Source organism: Chinchilla lanigera, unplaced genomic scaffold (assembly GCF_000276665.1).
Source record: "Chinchilla lanigera isolate Chin_1 unplaced genomic scaffold, ChiLan1.0 scaffold00081, whole genome shotgun sequence".
In the NCBI taxonomy this organism is placed as follows: Eukaryota; Metazoa; Chordata; class Mammalia; order Rodentia; family Chinchillidae; genus Chinchilla; species Chinchilla lanigera.
This window is the reverse complement of record NW_004955482.1, coordinates 9,576,420-9,588,777: the sequence shown is the minus strand read 5'-3', so window position 1 is coordinate 9,588,777 and position 12,358 is coordinate 9,576,420. Positions and strand designations below refer to the sequence as shown.

The window sequence follows — 12,358 nt, the reverse complement described above, 5'->3', positions numbered from 1 at the left end:
TTGCCCAGCTAGGCTTAAACTCATGAACTTATGATACTCCTGCCTCAGCCTCCCAGAGTATTGAGTGTGTGCCCATTTCTTTTTGTTTTTTTAGACAGGGCCTCACTACGTAGTTGAGCCCATCCTTGAACTCACTATATAGCCCAGACTCGCCTGAAACTTACAGATCCTCCTGCCTCAGCCTCCTGAGTGCTGGGATTACAGATGTGCTCACCACACCCAGCTACCTGCCCATTCTTTATGGTTAAACTCCACACTGCTGATGCATTTAAGAGTTCAGCACTTGGGCCACCAGCAGCAGGCAGAGTCGTGGGCCTCCTGCAAGTCCACAGCAGCTCCCCTCAGGCACGTCTGGGATGGCATGTCGGGGACGCGCCCATGGAGACGCGCCCTCTGGGTTCTGATGTACTCTACTATTGGTAACCCACGGCCACGGCTCTGGTCCCCAGCTCAGCGTGACACTGCACGTGGTTGCGGGGTCAGCACTCGGGTCACAGGGACCCACTCGCGAAAAGGACGCCAAGTTGAGAAGGATGGCTTGGGGCAAAGCGGGCAGGGACAGGCAGGCATGGGGTGGGGCTGCCCCCGGGAGACATGCCCTTGCAGAGCAGGGGGCAGCCCGGGACTCAGGCCTCTGGCCCCGGGGACGCAGAACCTTCGGGCACCTGATGGCAGCATGGCTCCTGACCCTGGCTGGGGGGCAAGGATCTGCCCAACAACCCCCCACCCCCAGCCCGAGACAAGCGGAGTCCAGGCTCCTCACGCAGCCCCTGAGATCCAGGGCTTCCCAGCGAGCCTGGGCCCCGGCCACTCACTTGCAGCAGTTAGGGTACAGGAGCCCGCAGAAGAACTCCATGCCCACGATGGCGAAGGAGTAGTAGAAGATGAGCAGTGTGAGGCCGAGGCTGCAAGGAGGCCAGAGGGATGTGAGTGAGGGCGGAGGGCGGGCCACCGCTGCAGGCATCTGCACAGGGACCCGAGGACAGACGTCCTGGACGCAGTCTCACCCTCTCGGGGGTCCCAGGAGACAGGCGGTGCGTGCGCCGCAGCCCCACCCGCCCGTGGGTATTTCGGAAGGGGCAGTGGAGGGAAGGCGGGCCAGGGACACCCCTGTAGCCAAGAGTCAGCCTCCTCTGAGACCCGCCAGGCCCCTGGTCGACCCCGTTTGGGCTTCCTCCTGGCCCCGACACCTCCCAGCTCCCTCCCTGGGCACACGCGCGGTGCCGGGCCTGTGGGCCGGGGCAGGGCAGTACCTGGCCATCCGTGGCAGCAGCTCAAACATGGTGTCCAGCACATTGCGGTAACGCTTCTTCAGCTTGAACAGCCTGGCCGAGGGAAGGGCAGCGGTCAAGGTGGACACCTGGGCCACCCGCCTTCCACGCCTGCATGTGGCGGGAGAGGCTGCAGGGCCCCATGCACGGGGTAGCAGACGGTGGTAACCGGGTACCGAGGATGGAACCCAGGGCCTCACACATGCCAGGCAAGCACTCTGACACTGACACTGAGTCACACCCCAGGCCTTTGTGGAGACAGGTCTCACTAAATCGCGTGGGCTGGCCTCAAACTTGTGATCCTCCTGCCTCAGCCTTTCTGGCGCTGGAATGACAGGCGTGTGCCACCACGCACAGCTTCCCCACAGCGCCTTACAGGGTCATGCGGCAGGTAGCAGAGACTCTGCGGGCTTTCAAATGAGGCAGGCAGCTCACAGAGGGCTGAGGCCTTGCTCCAGAGGATGTGACCAACCAGGAAAGAGGCACCGATGCCCAGTTACAGCTCACGGCTAATGAGCGGGCGGCTGCGTGTGAGAAGGGACATGCAGGCCACCAGCATGGGTACCGTGGCAGCAGGCTCTTCCTCCAGAGACCGGGCCAAGAAGGCCTCCAGGGAGGAAGGGGACAGGACGGTGGGTGTGGGTGGGCTGCGGCAGGCAGAGAATCCAGGACCCCAAGGGCAGGAGGTCCCACGAGCCTCGTTCGGAAGAGATGCCATGGGTGGGGCAGGGCCCCACTGATTCCCCTCGGCTGCCTGGGAAAGGGGGCACCTGCATGAGGGATCTCCCCAGAGGGGGCCCGGGAAGAGCGAGGGGGTCTCTGCTGAGCTGAGCGCTCTGGTTCTGACAGCATCATAGCAGTGCGGGTCACTCCATGGGCAGAGAGTTCCCAGGAGTCACAAGCAGGGCAGCGAGGCCAGTCGGTGTGCCCGGCCATGGGGTGCAGCCTGCGCTTACAGGAGACCCAGCCCCTGTTCATGCCCGCAGCCTCTGCAGGGCAGTGATGCCTCTGACTCCAGCCCTGCGTCACCTCCCAGGCCAGTCCCAGGGGCTCCCACCCTCCGTCTGTCCCCGCCCCAGCCCTGGCCATTACCTCAGCAGCTGGAGGGGACGCAGGACCACGATGAAATAGAAGGGCTCCATGTTGAGGGCCAGAGCCAGCAGGCCTAGGAAGGCAAATGCTGTGACGGAGAAGTCGAACCTGGGCCAGGGAAGAAGCCACGGTTGGCCTGGTAGCCCAGGACCCTGCATCTTTGCCGCCTCTGCCAGCCTCGCCCACAGGTTCACCCTGGGCCATGGGGTTGAGGGGCCAGGCCCCAAGCATAGCACAGGTTTCAGGGTCAGGCCTCGGGGCTGACCCTGTGGGCACAGAGGCCTGGGAACCAGTCCAGAGGGCCGCAGTGGTCTAAGGGCAGAGAGGGCGCAAGATCCAGGCTCGGCAGCACCCAACACATCTGTCGCCCAACCCCCAGGGACACTGCAGGAAGAGGCGGGACTTCCAGAGAGTTCCCTGGCAGAACAGGACAAAAGGGACATGTCCTTCCTGGTCTTCTGTATGGAGTCCTGGGTAACTCTCTGCCATTCAGCGTTATTTTTCAAGCCTATTTTTAGCTTTAGTTTTTTGAGAGAGAATTTCACTGTGTTGCCCAGGTTGGCCTTGAACTCTTGGACTCAAGTGATCCTTCTGCCTCAGCCTCCCAGACAGCTGGGACGGCAGGCACATACCACTGCCCTCTGGAAACTGGTAACTGTCCCTCTCACGACCCGGGGTCTCTGTGGGGGGCCTGATTCCCAGGAGAGAAGGGCTGCGTGGCTCTCTCCACTGCTAACCAGGGGAGGCGCTGGCGCCTTCTCCAGGTGCTGAGATTGAGCGGAGGACAAACTTAATGCCTCCTGCCGAGCCAGTCAGCAACCTTGGGGCCACCGCCCGGAGGACAGGCTAGGGTGGCCGTGTAAGGTCCTGAGCCGCAGTGGACAGCACATGAGGGAGTGGGCTGGGGGCCGGGAGAGTGTCACTTACAGGTTCCATCCGGAGGACAGGTACTCCACAGGGCCCAGGCCAGCCACCTTCAGGAACAGCTCCACTCCATAGACTGCAGGCAGGAGGGGCGGTCAGCACTGCGTCCCTGGCCCTCTCCCTCCTGACTGGGTTCGGGGTCCTGCAGACACCACCTCCCCACCCTGCAGGGGACGGCAGGCGCTACAGGACAGGGCCTGGCCTGGGCAGCGGATGATGGGGCAACTGCTTAAGCACAGAGATGCCCCGGCCTCTCGGACACGCTCCCTGTGCACCTCTTTAGTGCCAGGCTCAGGGCTGGGCACTACAAGGAGTGGGGATGGGTGGTGCCCGCTGGCATGGAGCTTAGAGTCTGACAAGGAAACGGGGAACAGCAGTGTGAGTGCTGGCCACGCGCCAGGCAGGTGTGTCACACCCGGCCCAGGCTCGCTCTGGAGGGCAGAGACAACCGCGGAGCTTAAACAGGGATGAGACAGAATCAGACTGCATCTCTGCCCCTTCCCTCCGCAGCTCTGCAGGGAAGAGCACGCTGCCCGTGCAACGGCGGCCCCCCAGCCAGGACACTCACTGGTGAGAAAGACGAGGTAGCTCCAGGGCACGTGCTTGGGGAAGAAGTTCCCGCCTGCAGGACAGAGCAGGGCAGGTGAGGGCGAGCCCAGTCCCGCAGGGCAACCATCCCCAGCTGCAGTTGCTCACCTTTCAGCATGAAAGTCTCCACCAGGATCCACACCCCATTCACCGCCACCACCAAGTCTGAAAGAGACCACAGCAGACACAGGACAGGAGGGTTGGGAGATGCGCCGGTCACAGCTGGCTGCAGCCCTGGTTCTCTCCAGGAAGCTCTGCCCCGTGGAGGACAGGGCTGCCCCACACGCCCGCTTCACAGGAGCTCCCTTCTGCTTGAGCTCCTTCTAGGGAGCTGAATCAACCGGGAGTTTCCTTTCAGAACAAAAGAAACACAGTTGGGTACAATGCCGCATGCCTGTCCCTCTACCATGCTGGGAGGCTGAAGCAGGAGAGTGGCAGGTCTGAGCCCAACCTAGGTGAGTCAGTGAGACACTGGGTCAAAATAAAAACTAAAAGTTGATTGGGGATGTCACACAGGGCAAAGGCTCTGGGGTCAACCTCCAGTACAAGAAAGACAGAGAGAGAGGGAGGGAGGGAGGGAGGGAAGGAGGGAAGGAAGGAAGAAGGAAGGAAGGAAGGAAAGAAGGAAGGAAGGAAGGAAAGAAGGAAGGAAGGAAGGAAAGAAGAAAGAGAAAGCAGGAGGAAGGGAGGGAGGAAGACAGAGAGAGAGAGAAAGAAAAGAAAGAAAGAAAGGAAAGAAAGAAAGGAAAGAAAGAAAGAAAGAAAGAAAGAAAGAAAGAAAGAAAGAAAGACTGATTCAAATGTGCGAGCTAAAACAGTGACCTGAAGGTGTCCTTAGCGTGCCACTCCTAGTAATTACATTGTTGGGACTGTCCTGAGATTGCTATTATAAGACTGGGATGAAGCAAATAAACAACTGTGTTAGCATTCTTGGGAAGCCAGATTTTAACATGTCACACTGACAGGTAAAACCCCCTTCCCGAATCTGAAGTACTAGGGTGAACACGCAACACAGCTATCTTACAAAGGGGATCTCCTAGCCGCGTCCCTGGAAAGACATGATAACCAATCTGCAGCAGCGAGCACCCCAGCACTTCAGGTTGTGGTCTCTAAATGCCATGTCCGGCCTGAGGGTGCCAGGGCTCCTGGGAAGGGGGCATCCGGCTGAGCCTCCAGATCAGCCCTGACCCAGGAGAGCACTCCCTGTGCTGACTCTGGTGCTGGGCACTTGACATGTGATGAGGAACTCAAGTTTTCTTTTTTTGTTATTGTTTTTTTTTTGTTTGTTTTTGGTGGTACTGGGAATCAAACTCGCGACCTAGCGCTTGCCAGGCAGGCGCTATGCCGCTGAGCTATATCCCTAGGCCCTTGAAGTTTTCTTTTAATTAGCTTAAATGTAAACAGCCACCCGCGGCAAGTGTGTCAGACACCATGGTGGTCGACGTAATCACCAGATTCTAAGACGTGAGTTCAATGTGACAAGCAAACTGAGACAAAGGACAGGGCACTGTTTCCTCATAGTGGTATCCCGCAAGGGAGGAAAGGACGAAGACGAGCACGCAGGTTAAAGCAGACTTAGGATACAAGTCAGCATCACACGCCAGGGTTCTGGATCTGCCGCCGAAGCTCCTGCAGGGTCGCGGTGAGCGGGAAGGGCCGCCCGTGAGATGACAGCCTGGCGCTGGGTGCCGCGTTTGCAAGACACCCTTCCCTCCACTCTCAGAGAGCTTGGGACTTTTCCCTTCTGATTTCTGTGGGAGGCAGTGACGCTGACCCCAGGGCCTCCCATTCTCAAAGCACCAGCTCCGTCACTGCATCACACCCTCAGCCCCCGAGCCTGGCATTTTCTACCATACGAAGTCAGAGACATAATCCAGCCTCTTCTCCCGCTTCCCCAGCGGCTAGAATGGCGAACTGCTGAGGAGGAGCAGAGCCTGGCTGTCGGCTCGCACTTACACATGAAATACTGGAAGGCCTTGGACTTCACCAGGATATTAATTCCTGTTTGAAGAAAAGAAATGTTAAAGTCGGGATTTCCTGCAAGAACAAGTCCCCCTACCAAACTTCATGCATCTGGCAACCACATTCTGGTGTGGGGCTGACAAAGGACAGCGACAAAGCACGGGCCTAAAGCAACACCCACAGCATGGCTCAGAGCCTGGACAAGACACACGGCTGCCCTGGGGAGAGCCCAGGCAACCTGGTGCCGACATGGAGCAGAGCGAAGCTTTGTACTACCATTTGAGTGGCAGGAAAAGCCCTCAGAGATCAAGGGACATGAGCTGGGATGGACATGCCTTAGTCCCAACTTGTTGGGAGGCTGAGGCAGGAGGGTCACCTGAACCCTGGAATCTGAGGCTTGCTTGGGCAGCACAGCAAGACCCTGTCTCTAAAAGAAAAAAAAGCAGTGAGGGGAATAAAGAATATGGGATAAAAAAATAAATAAATAAAAAGAACATGGGGTAACAGCTGGGGAAGGGCTTTGATGTGGGAAAAACCACAAAAGAGACTGTAATGTCTTTACTCTTGTTCTTAACGGCCCAGACCAAGGCTTCCAGTTTTTGCCCAAGAAATACCCTGAGGGCTGACCACATTCCCATGCAGAACTTCAAAACCGGCACTGAACTAAGGGGAACTGTTGGGCAAATCATAGCAGCCCCCGACTGAAAAATTTCCAAGTTCAGACTGTTTGTGTGTTACACAAGCGGCCAAGTACACTACCCACACACGGCCTGCCAAGGGAGTGGGTAGAATATGTTACTAGACGGAGCGGCAGGTCACAGAGAGAATGCTTAACATAATCCCTCTGCTGTTTAAAAATGCACAGAAAGGCCATGAGTGGTGGTACATGCCCATAATTCCAGCACTTGGGAGGCTGAGGCAGGAGGATCACCATGAGTTCAAGAAAAGCCTGGACTACAAAGTGAGACCCTGTCTCAAAAAACAAAAATAATAATAATTAAAAAAAAGGCACAGAAAGAAGCACATCAGAGAATTGGCAGTGGCTGCCCTGTGTGTGTAGGGGGCGTCATTTTCTTCTAAATATCTTCCTAATCTTTCTTCGATGAATCCCTTTGAAGGGTGTTTTCCTGCAGTGCTGGGAGTGGGACCCAGGGCCTCCTGCATGGGGTGAGGCAGGGGCTGTCACCGGGCCACATCACCAGCCCCTGGCTTTTGAGTTAGTGGTGTAGATCCTGCTTAGCTCGGGTCCTGCCACTCACTTCTCTGCTCACACAATCACACCTGCAGCGTCCCTGCATGCACACACTACACGCCCTGTACACACGCACGCACACACGCCCTCTGAACCTGCCCCAGACGCTCGCCCACCCGGGCCCAGCCTCACCCTTGAAGATGAGGAAGGCCGTCCTGGGGAGCTCGTCAAACCAGTGCTCGCGGTTTCTCTTTGCCTGCAGGGCAGCAGGGCCATGAGGGACCATGTATCAGGGAGGGACCAGGACCAGGACCGGCCCTGGCCAGGATGCCGCCTGCCACCCCTGCCTGCCAGCTACACTGGAGGTCGGTAGTTTGTCACTCGCCCGATGTCACCCAGGCACCCGGGTTCTGCCCAAGACTTGGAGCTCTGAGCCACAATCCACTTCCAAGTGAAGCAGGTGCAGGCTGGCCTGTGGTCCCCGAGGTGACTGCTCTCACGTGGGGATGGACCTGGATTCGGGACTCTGCCCGCCTGCCCTGCCTGTCTCCTGGAGCCCGTACCTTCCACTTCAGGGTGGCAATTTCGTAGATGTCACAGAAGTCCTCCAGGCTGTTGTAAGCAAAGCAAAAAGGCAGGTCACTCTTGACACGACCACTGGGCTCTGGCCCCACCCTTGCCTGCCTGCAGTACCTCTGAGGGTGCAGGGGCACCAGTGCTGGGACTATGGGGCCCTGAGCTCTCAGTCCCCAGGAGGGGCAGCCTTGGGCACGGCCATGCTGAGGCCATGCATAAGCAACCAGCCTCCCACCTCCGTAGGCTGCGTCTCCCCACGCTGACGGTGCCTGCCCAAGTCTGCACACGAAGCACTGCATGGAGCGCTCAGGCTGCTCTGCCCCCCTGGGGCTTATGGGTAAGCAGCTGGACTGGTCCCTCTCATGGGCAAACAGGCCTGTCCTTGTTTTCTTTTCTTTCTAAAATTTTCATTCGGAGACAGTATCCCATGTTAAATTGCTAAGTTCCCCGCGCTGGGCTCAAACTTTTCATCTTCCTGCCTCAGCCTCCCACAGTGCTGGGATTACAGGCATGCACCACCACGCCCAGCTCAAACAACCCTTTTCTACCAAGCCTCCCAGAAATAGATCTCAGTAGGACTCCTGTGGCTTGTAAGAAAGAACCCCGATGAGCGCAATCTCCACACAGAAGAAGCTGTGTGAGAAAACTCAAGGCTGTGTGGACCTCCTGTCCCAGCTCACTCTGGGGATGTCCGAGGGGCTGCCCCGCCCCCACCGGGCATCCGCTCTCACCTCAGCAGAGGTTTGTTGCTCTGATTCAGCGCCTTGAAAGTCAGAAAACGCTCCCTAGCACTCATCCTGGGCTTGTAGAAGCGCATCAGGCCTTCAAACTTCCTGTAGGAAATGCCCTTGGGCCTCTGGGGGAGAGAGACCATGTGAGGCATCCAGGGCCCCCAGGGCCCGTGGCCTGCACCAGAGACCCCAGGGCGATGCTCATCTTCCCAACGGCAAGACTGCTATTTCCGGCCAGGAGGACAGAGACACCCAGACGCCCGCTCTTACCCGCTGGCTGGTGAGCAGGCGGAAGGCGTGCTGGATGGCAGTTCGCTTATGCAGCAGCAGAGACTTGAACTTGCGCTTCTCGATGTCGTTGAAGGTGTCGAACACCACGGCCAGGAGCTGGGAGGGAAGCACAGAGCGCTGGCTGCCCTGTGGGGGCCTGGAGCTCTGGCAGGGGCTGCCCTGGGCTGGGCTCCAAGCAGCAGCAGCAGCACCACAGCTCACTCGCGCCCTTCCCTCAAAAGGCGCTGCTCTTGGATCCCCTGGCCTCCTCCTTCCTCCCTGTCCCCACCTGCAATTTGTCCCTGCCGGGCAGACGACAGGCTGGGGGACAGGGGAGCAGCAAGAGGAACAGCCCGCCCCTTCCTCCTCTCGTCCTACTGGTTATTGGGGGTCACTGCCCCACGGGTGGCCCCCAACAGGAGAGGGTGGAGGAGGCCTTAGCCAAGAAAGGGGTGCCCGCAGCTGCCTGCGCCCACACTCAGCGAATCAGGGCCGCAGGCTTCATCTTCAGAGGGCACAGGGACGGAGGGAGGAAGCTGCAACAACCTTCCTCGGAGTGCTCTTTCTCAAAAGCATTTGGAGAGAACGCTCTCCTTCCACCTCTTCAAGGTGGTCCCCCACTTGTCTAGGTGAGGTGAAGGTAAGCAAACTTCTCCGGAACAAGAGGTCAGATGGTCTCTGTTCCAACTACTCAATCCCCTTCCTACCAGTGAAACCAGTCACAGACCTGCGCACACAAATGGACATGGCTGTGTACCAATAAAACTTTATTGACAGAAACAGGCTGGGAGCTGGATCTGGCCAGCAGTTCCAGCTCCCAGCGCTGGACTGGTTCCTGATCTACACTTTCCTAGTTGTGATATTATGGTATGTCCACATCTGTTTTCTTTTATTTTGCAGTACTGGGGATTAAACCCAGGATCTTCACACTGAGTTACCTCCTCATCCCACTTTGTATTTTATTCTTTTATTGTCAGACAGGGTCTTGCTGAGTTGCTAAATTGCCCAAGCTCAGCCTGAACTTTCAATTCTCCTGCCTCAGCCTCCCAGAGGGCTGAGATTACAGGTGTACGCCAATATGCCCAGCTCTACATTTGTTTTTATCCATGGTTCCTGGCTCATAACTCCTTCCCCCAAGCAGGCCTCAGGAACTGCAATTTCACTTTCCCAAAGCACGTCACAAAACTCTAATCAGCCCCGCCCTGTCTAAGAGCTGGCCATAAAAACTCTCTGACCTTCCCTCCTGTGGTCACAGGCTGTGGGACTCTCATGCCACAGGGCTACTGCCCAATGCCCTGGGGGAGGGCACACAGAGACACACAGAGCTGCAAACGCTGAGGCAGACGGGTCTCACGGGCATCCCACCTGGCCTGTCAGCAGGAGGTCACACTCTCGCTGTCCAGCTCCACGCGCACAGGGTGTCCCCACTTTGAACAGGCCTCCTACACCAGGAAGCCTCCAGTAAAACTCAGAGTTGGGCGTGGTGGTGCACATCTATAATCCCAACACTCAGGAGGCTGAGGCAGGAGAACTGAAAGTTCAAGGCCAGCCTGGACAACTTAGCGATTTGGTGAGACGCTGCCTCAAAATAAAAAAGTTTTTTAAAAGGCCTGGGGATGTAGCTCATGCCAAGGCTCTGAGCTCAGTCCCTGGTACTGGGGGCAAAAAAACCCCAAAAAACCAAAAAGCCAAAAAGTCAGAAGATGCTCAGGAGAGCTTCCGGACAGCTGAGCATGCCCGTGGTACATGGTGAAAGTGCGGAAGTTCTGCACACCCGCCTTGCCTTGCCCTGACAGTCTACACGACAAACAGGCCCACATGTTTCCTGGGTTCTGTGACCCGGTTGTGCAAATTCACTGAAGCCAGAAGGTAGTGGGAACACATTGCCACACACTGCTCTTCAGTTTTTGCAGAATTAAAAAAGAAAATATTTTCTTTCTTAAGACTGCAAAGTTTTAAGAGGTCTCACAAATCTCCCCAGAGAAAACGTTTTCCGTTTCTACACTGGCCTGACCACGGTGACCAGTGCAATGATACTTTTCAAAAGTTTGCACAGAAATACATATGCTGGGCTGGTGAGCACTTGCCTAGCCTGAGCGCGGCCCTGGATTCTCTCCCCAGCACCTCAACAGGGAACAAGCAAATCACACAGCAGCAGATCTAACGCCCCCTCTGCTGACTCTGGTGCTGACACGTAGTCCCGGCAGTGGCCAGGATCTGCTGATGTCAGGAAACCTGCCCAGTGGCAGCTATGCCTCTGCTGACACCTCCAAAGGTCTCAGTGTGTGCAGGGACTTTGCACTCTACATCAGATTTCCTGGTGGCTCACGACAAACAGGGTGGAAATGAATTCATAACATGCTCCTGGCACATGGACGCAGCAAGGGGTGGCTGGGGCAGGAGCTGAGCTGGGTCCCTTGGTCAGCGTGACATCTTCAGTTTCTTCATCTGTTCTTTGAGAATCAAAGTAACAGAACGGCCAGGGCAGTGGTGCTGCATCATCTCATCTTTATGTCTAAACCACTTTGCGCATGCGGGCTAAGGCTTCACCAGCGGGATGACCGCAGTACTGACCGTCGGTACGAGACCGCGCCGGGCTGAGTCTGGGACGTCCCGCCCAGAGGCTGATGCAGGCCACTGCAGCACAGTTACTCACCAGGTTCATGATGAAGTAGAGCTCGATGGAGAGGTACACGATGAAGAAGACACAGGACCAGGGGTTCCGGGAGTAGGAGGGCATCATCACATCCGGGAAGCTGCAGTGGCAGAGGGTTACCCGCCACCCATGGCCACCCGCCTCGTCTCTTCCAGGGACAGCCCCCTCGTCTGCCTTCCTGACACCCGGCCCCTGGGCTTCCCGTGTCCACAGCACTCTGAGCGCCTGTGCACAAAGATGGGGCAGACGAGTGGATGACCGCAGGCAGAGGAGCCCAGACTCACTTGGCTGTGGTCAGAAGGACAAACAGGCTGACGATGCTGCTCTCCAAGGTGCTGAAGTACTGGAGGGAGGAGGGCGGGGTCACTCTGAGGGCACAGCCTGGAAAGCACCTCCACGGGTTCCCCTTCCTCCTGCAGACCCCCAGGTCACCGGGCAGACGTGCAGTCCCCCGCCTTGCTGAGCTCCACGCTCTAGCAGAAGCAGGCTTCCACTATGGGGGACCCCTTCCTGACGTCACGTGCCTGGGCCACCAGCCTGGCCCCTCCACTGCCGCACCAAACGCTCGGGGTGCCAGACCCGACCATGGGACCCCCTTCCTAAGCATGGGAAAGCGGATTCCCCAGCTCTCATCTCGGTGGGAGGTCTGTCCGGTGCCTGAGGCTGAGGGAAGCTGGGCGCGGCCCTTCCAAGACCCCAGGGTGTCCTCCAGCCACTTTCTCAAAGGAAAACCCCCTCCACAAAAGAGACAAAGCTGCCAGCTACTTACAGGGTCAGAGGGATTAGGAGAGAACAAGTAGAATCCTGGAACATGGCAGAAAGACAGACGAAAGACAGGGTTAGAGCATGGGCCCCAGGCCAGGCCCCCCAAAGATCAGACAAATTGACATCCACAAGCGTAGTGGCCGAGGAAGGGCATGGGCATGGCAGGGACGCTATGGGAGGGCAAGTGCCACCTGGGACAGTGGGCGCTGCCGCAGGCGATGCCCTCTCCCAGTGTTTCGGGGCCCATGCTTTATTATTTGGAAATGCACACTTTTGTGTAAGATCTAATTTTAAAATACTGGCTCCAAGTTTTCAGATCAAACTTGGAGCA

At 57.4% G+C, this 12,358-nt stretch overlaps 1 protein-coding gene across 6 annotated transcripts in view; it reads right to left on the bottom strand.

Moving 5' to 3' along the window:
- The window catches only part of Tpcn1 (two pore segment channel 1), a 56,168-nt gene that overhangs the window by 5,962 nt on the left and 37,848 nt on the right, over nt 1-12,358 (bottom strand). For all 6 annotated transcript variants that reach the window (XM_005403218.2, XM_005403220.2, XM_005403219.2 and 3 more), the window contains 14 exons: nt 12,032-12,066; nt 11,547-11,605; nt 11,263-11,362; nt 8,607-8,723; nt 8,337-8,461; nt 7,593-7,641; nt 7,222-7,285; nt 5,832-5,876; nt 3,984-4,040; nt 3,856-3,909; nt 3,291-3,363; nt 2,364-2,471; nt 1,254-1,325; nt 816-905 (listed from right to left, as the gene is read on the bottom strand). In XM_005403218.2, the coding sequence (XP_005403275.1) occupies nt 816-905; nt 1,254-1,325; nt 2,364-2,471; nt 3,291-3,363; nt 3,856-3,909; nt 3,984-4,040; nt 5,832-5,876; nt 7,222-7,285; nt 7,593-7,641; nt 8,337-8,461; nt 8,607-8,723; nt 11,263-11,362; nt 11,547-11,605; nt 12,032-12,066 (1,048 nt within the window). The remainder of the gene's footprint in view (nt 1-815; nt 906-1,253; nt 1,326-2,363; nt 2,472-3,290; nt 3,364-3,855; nt 3,910-3,983; nt 4,041-5,831; nt 5,877-7,221; nt 7,286-7,592; nt 7,642-8,336; nt 8,462-8,606; nt 8,724-11,262; nt 11,363-11,546; nt 11,606-12,031; nt 12,067-12,358) is intronic.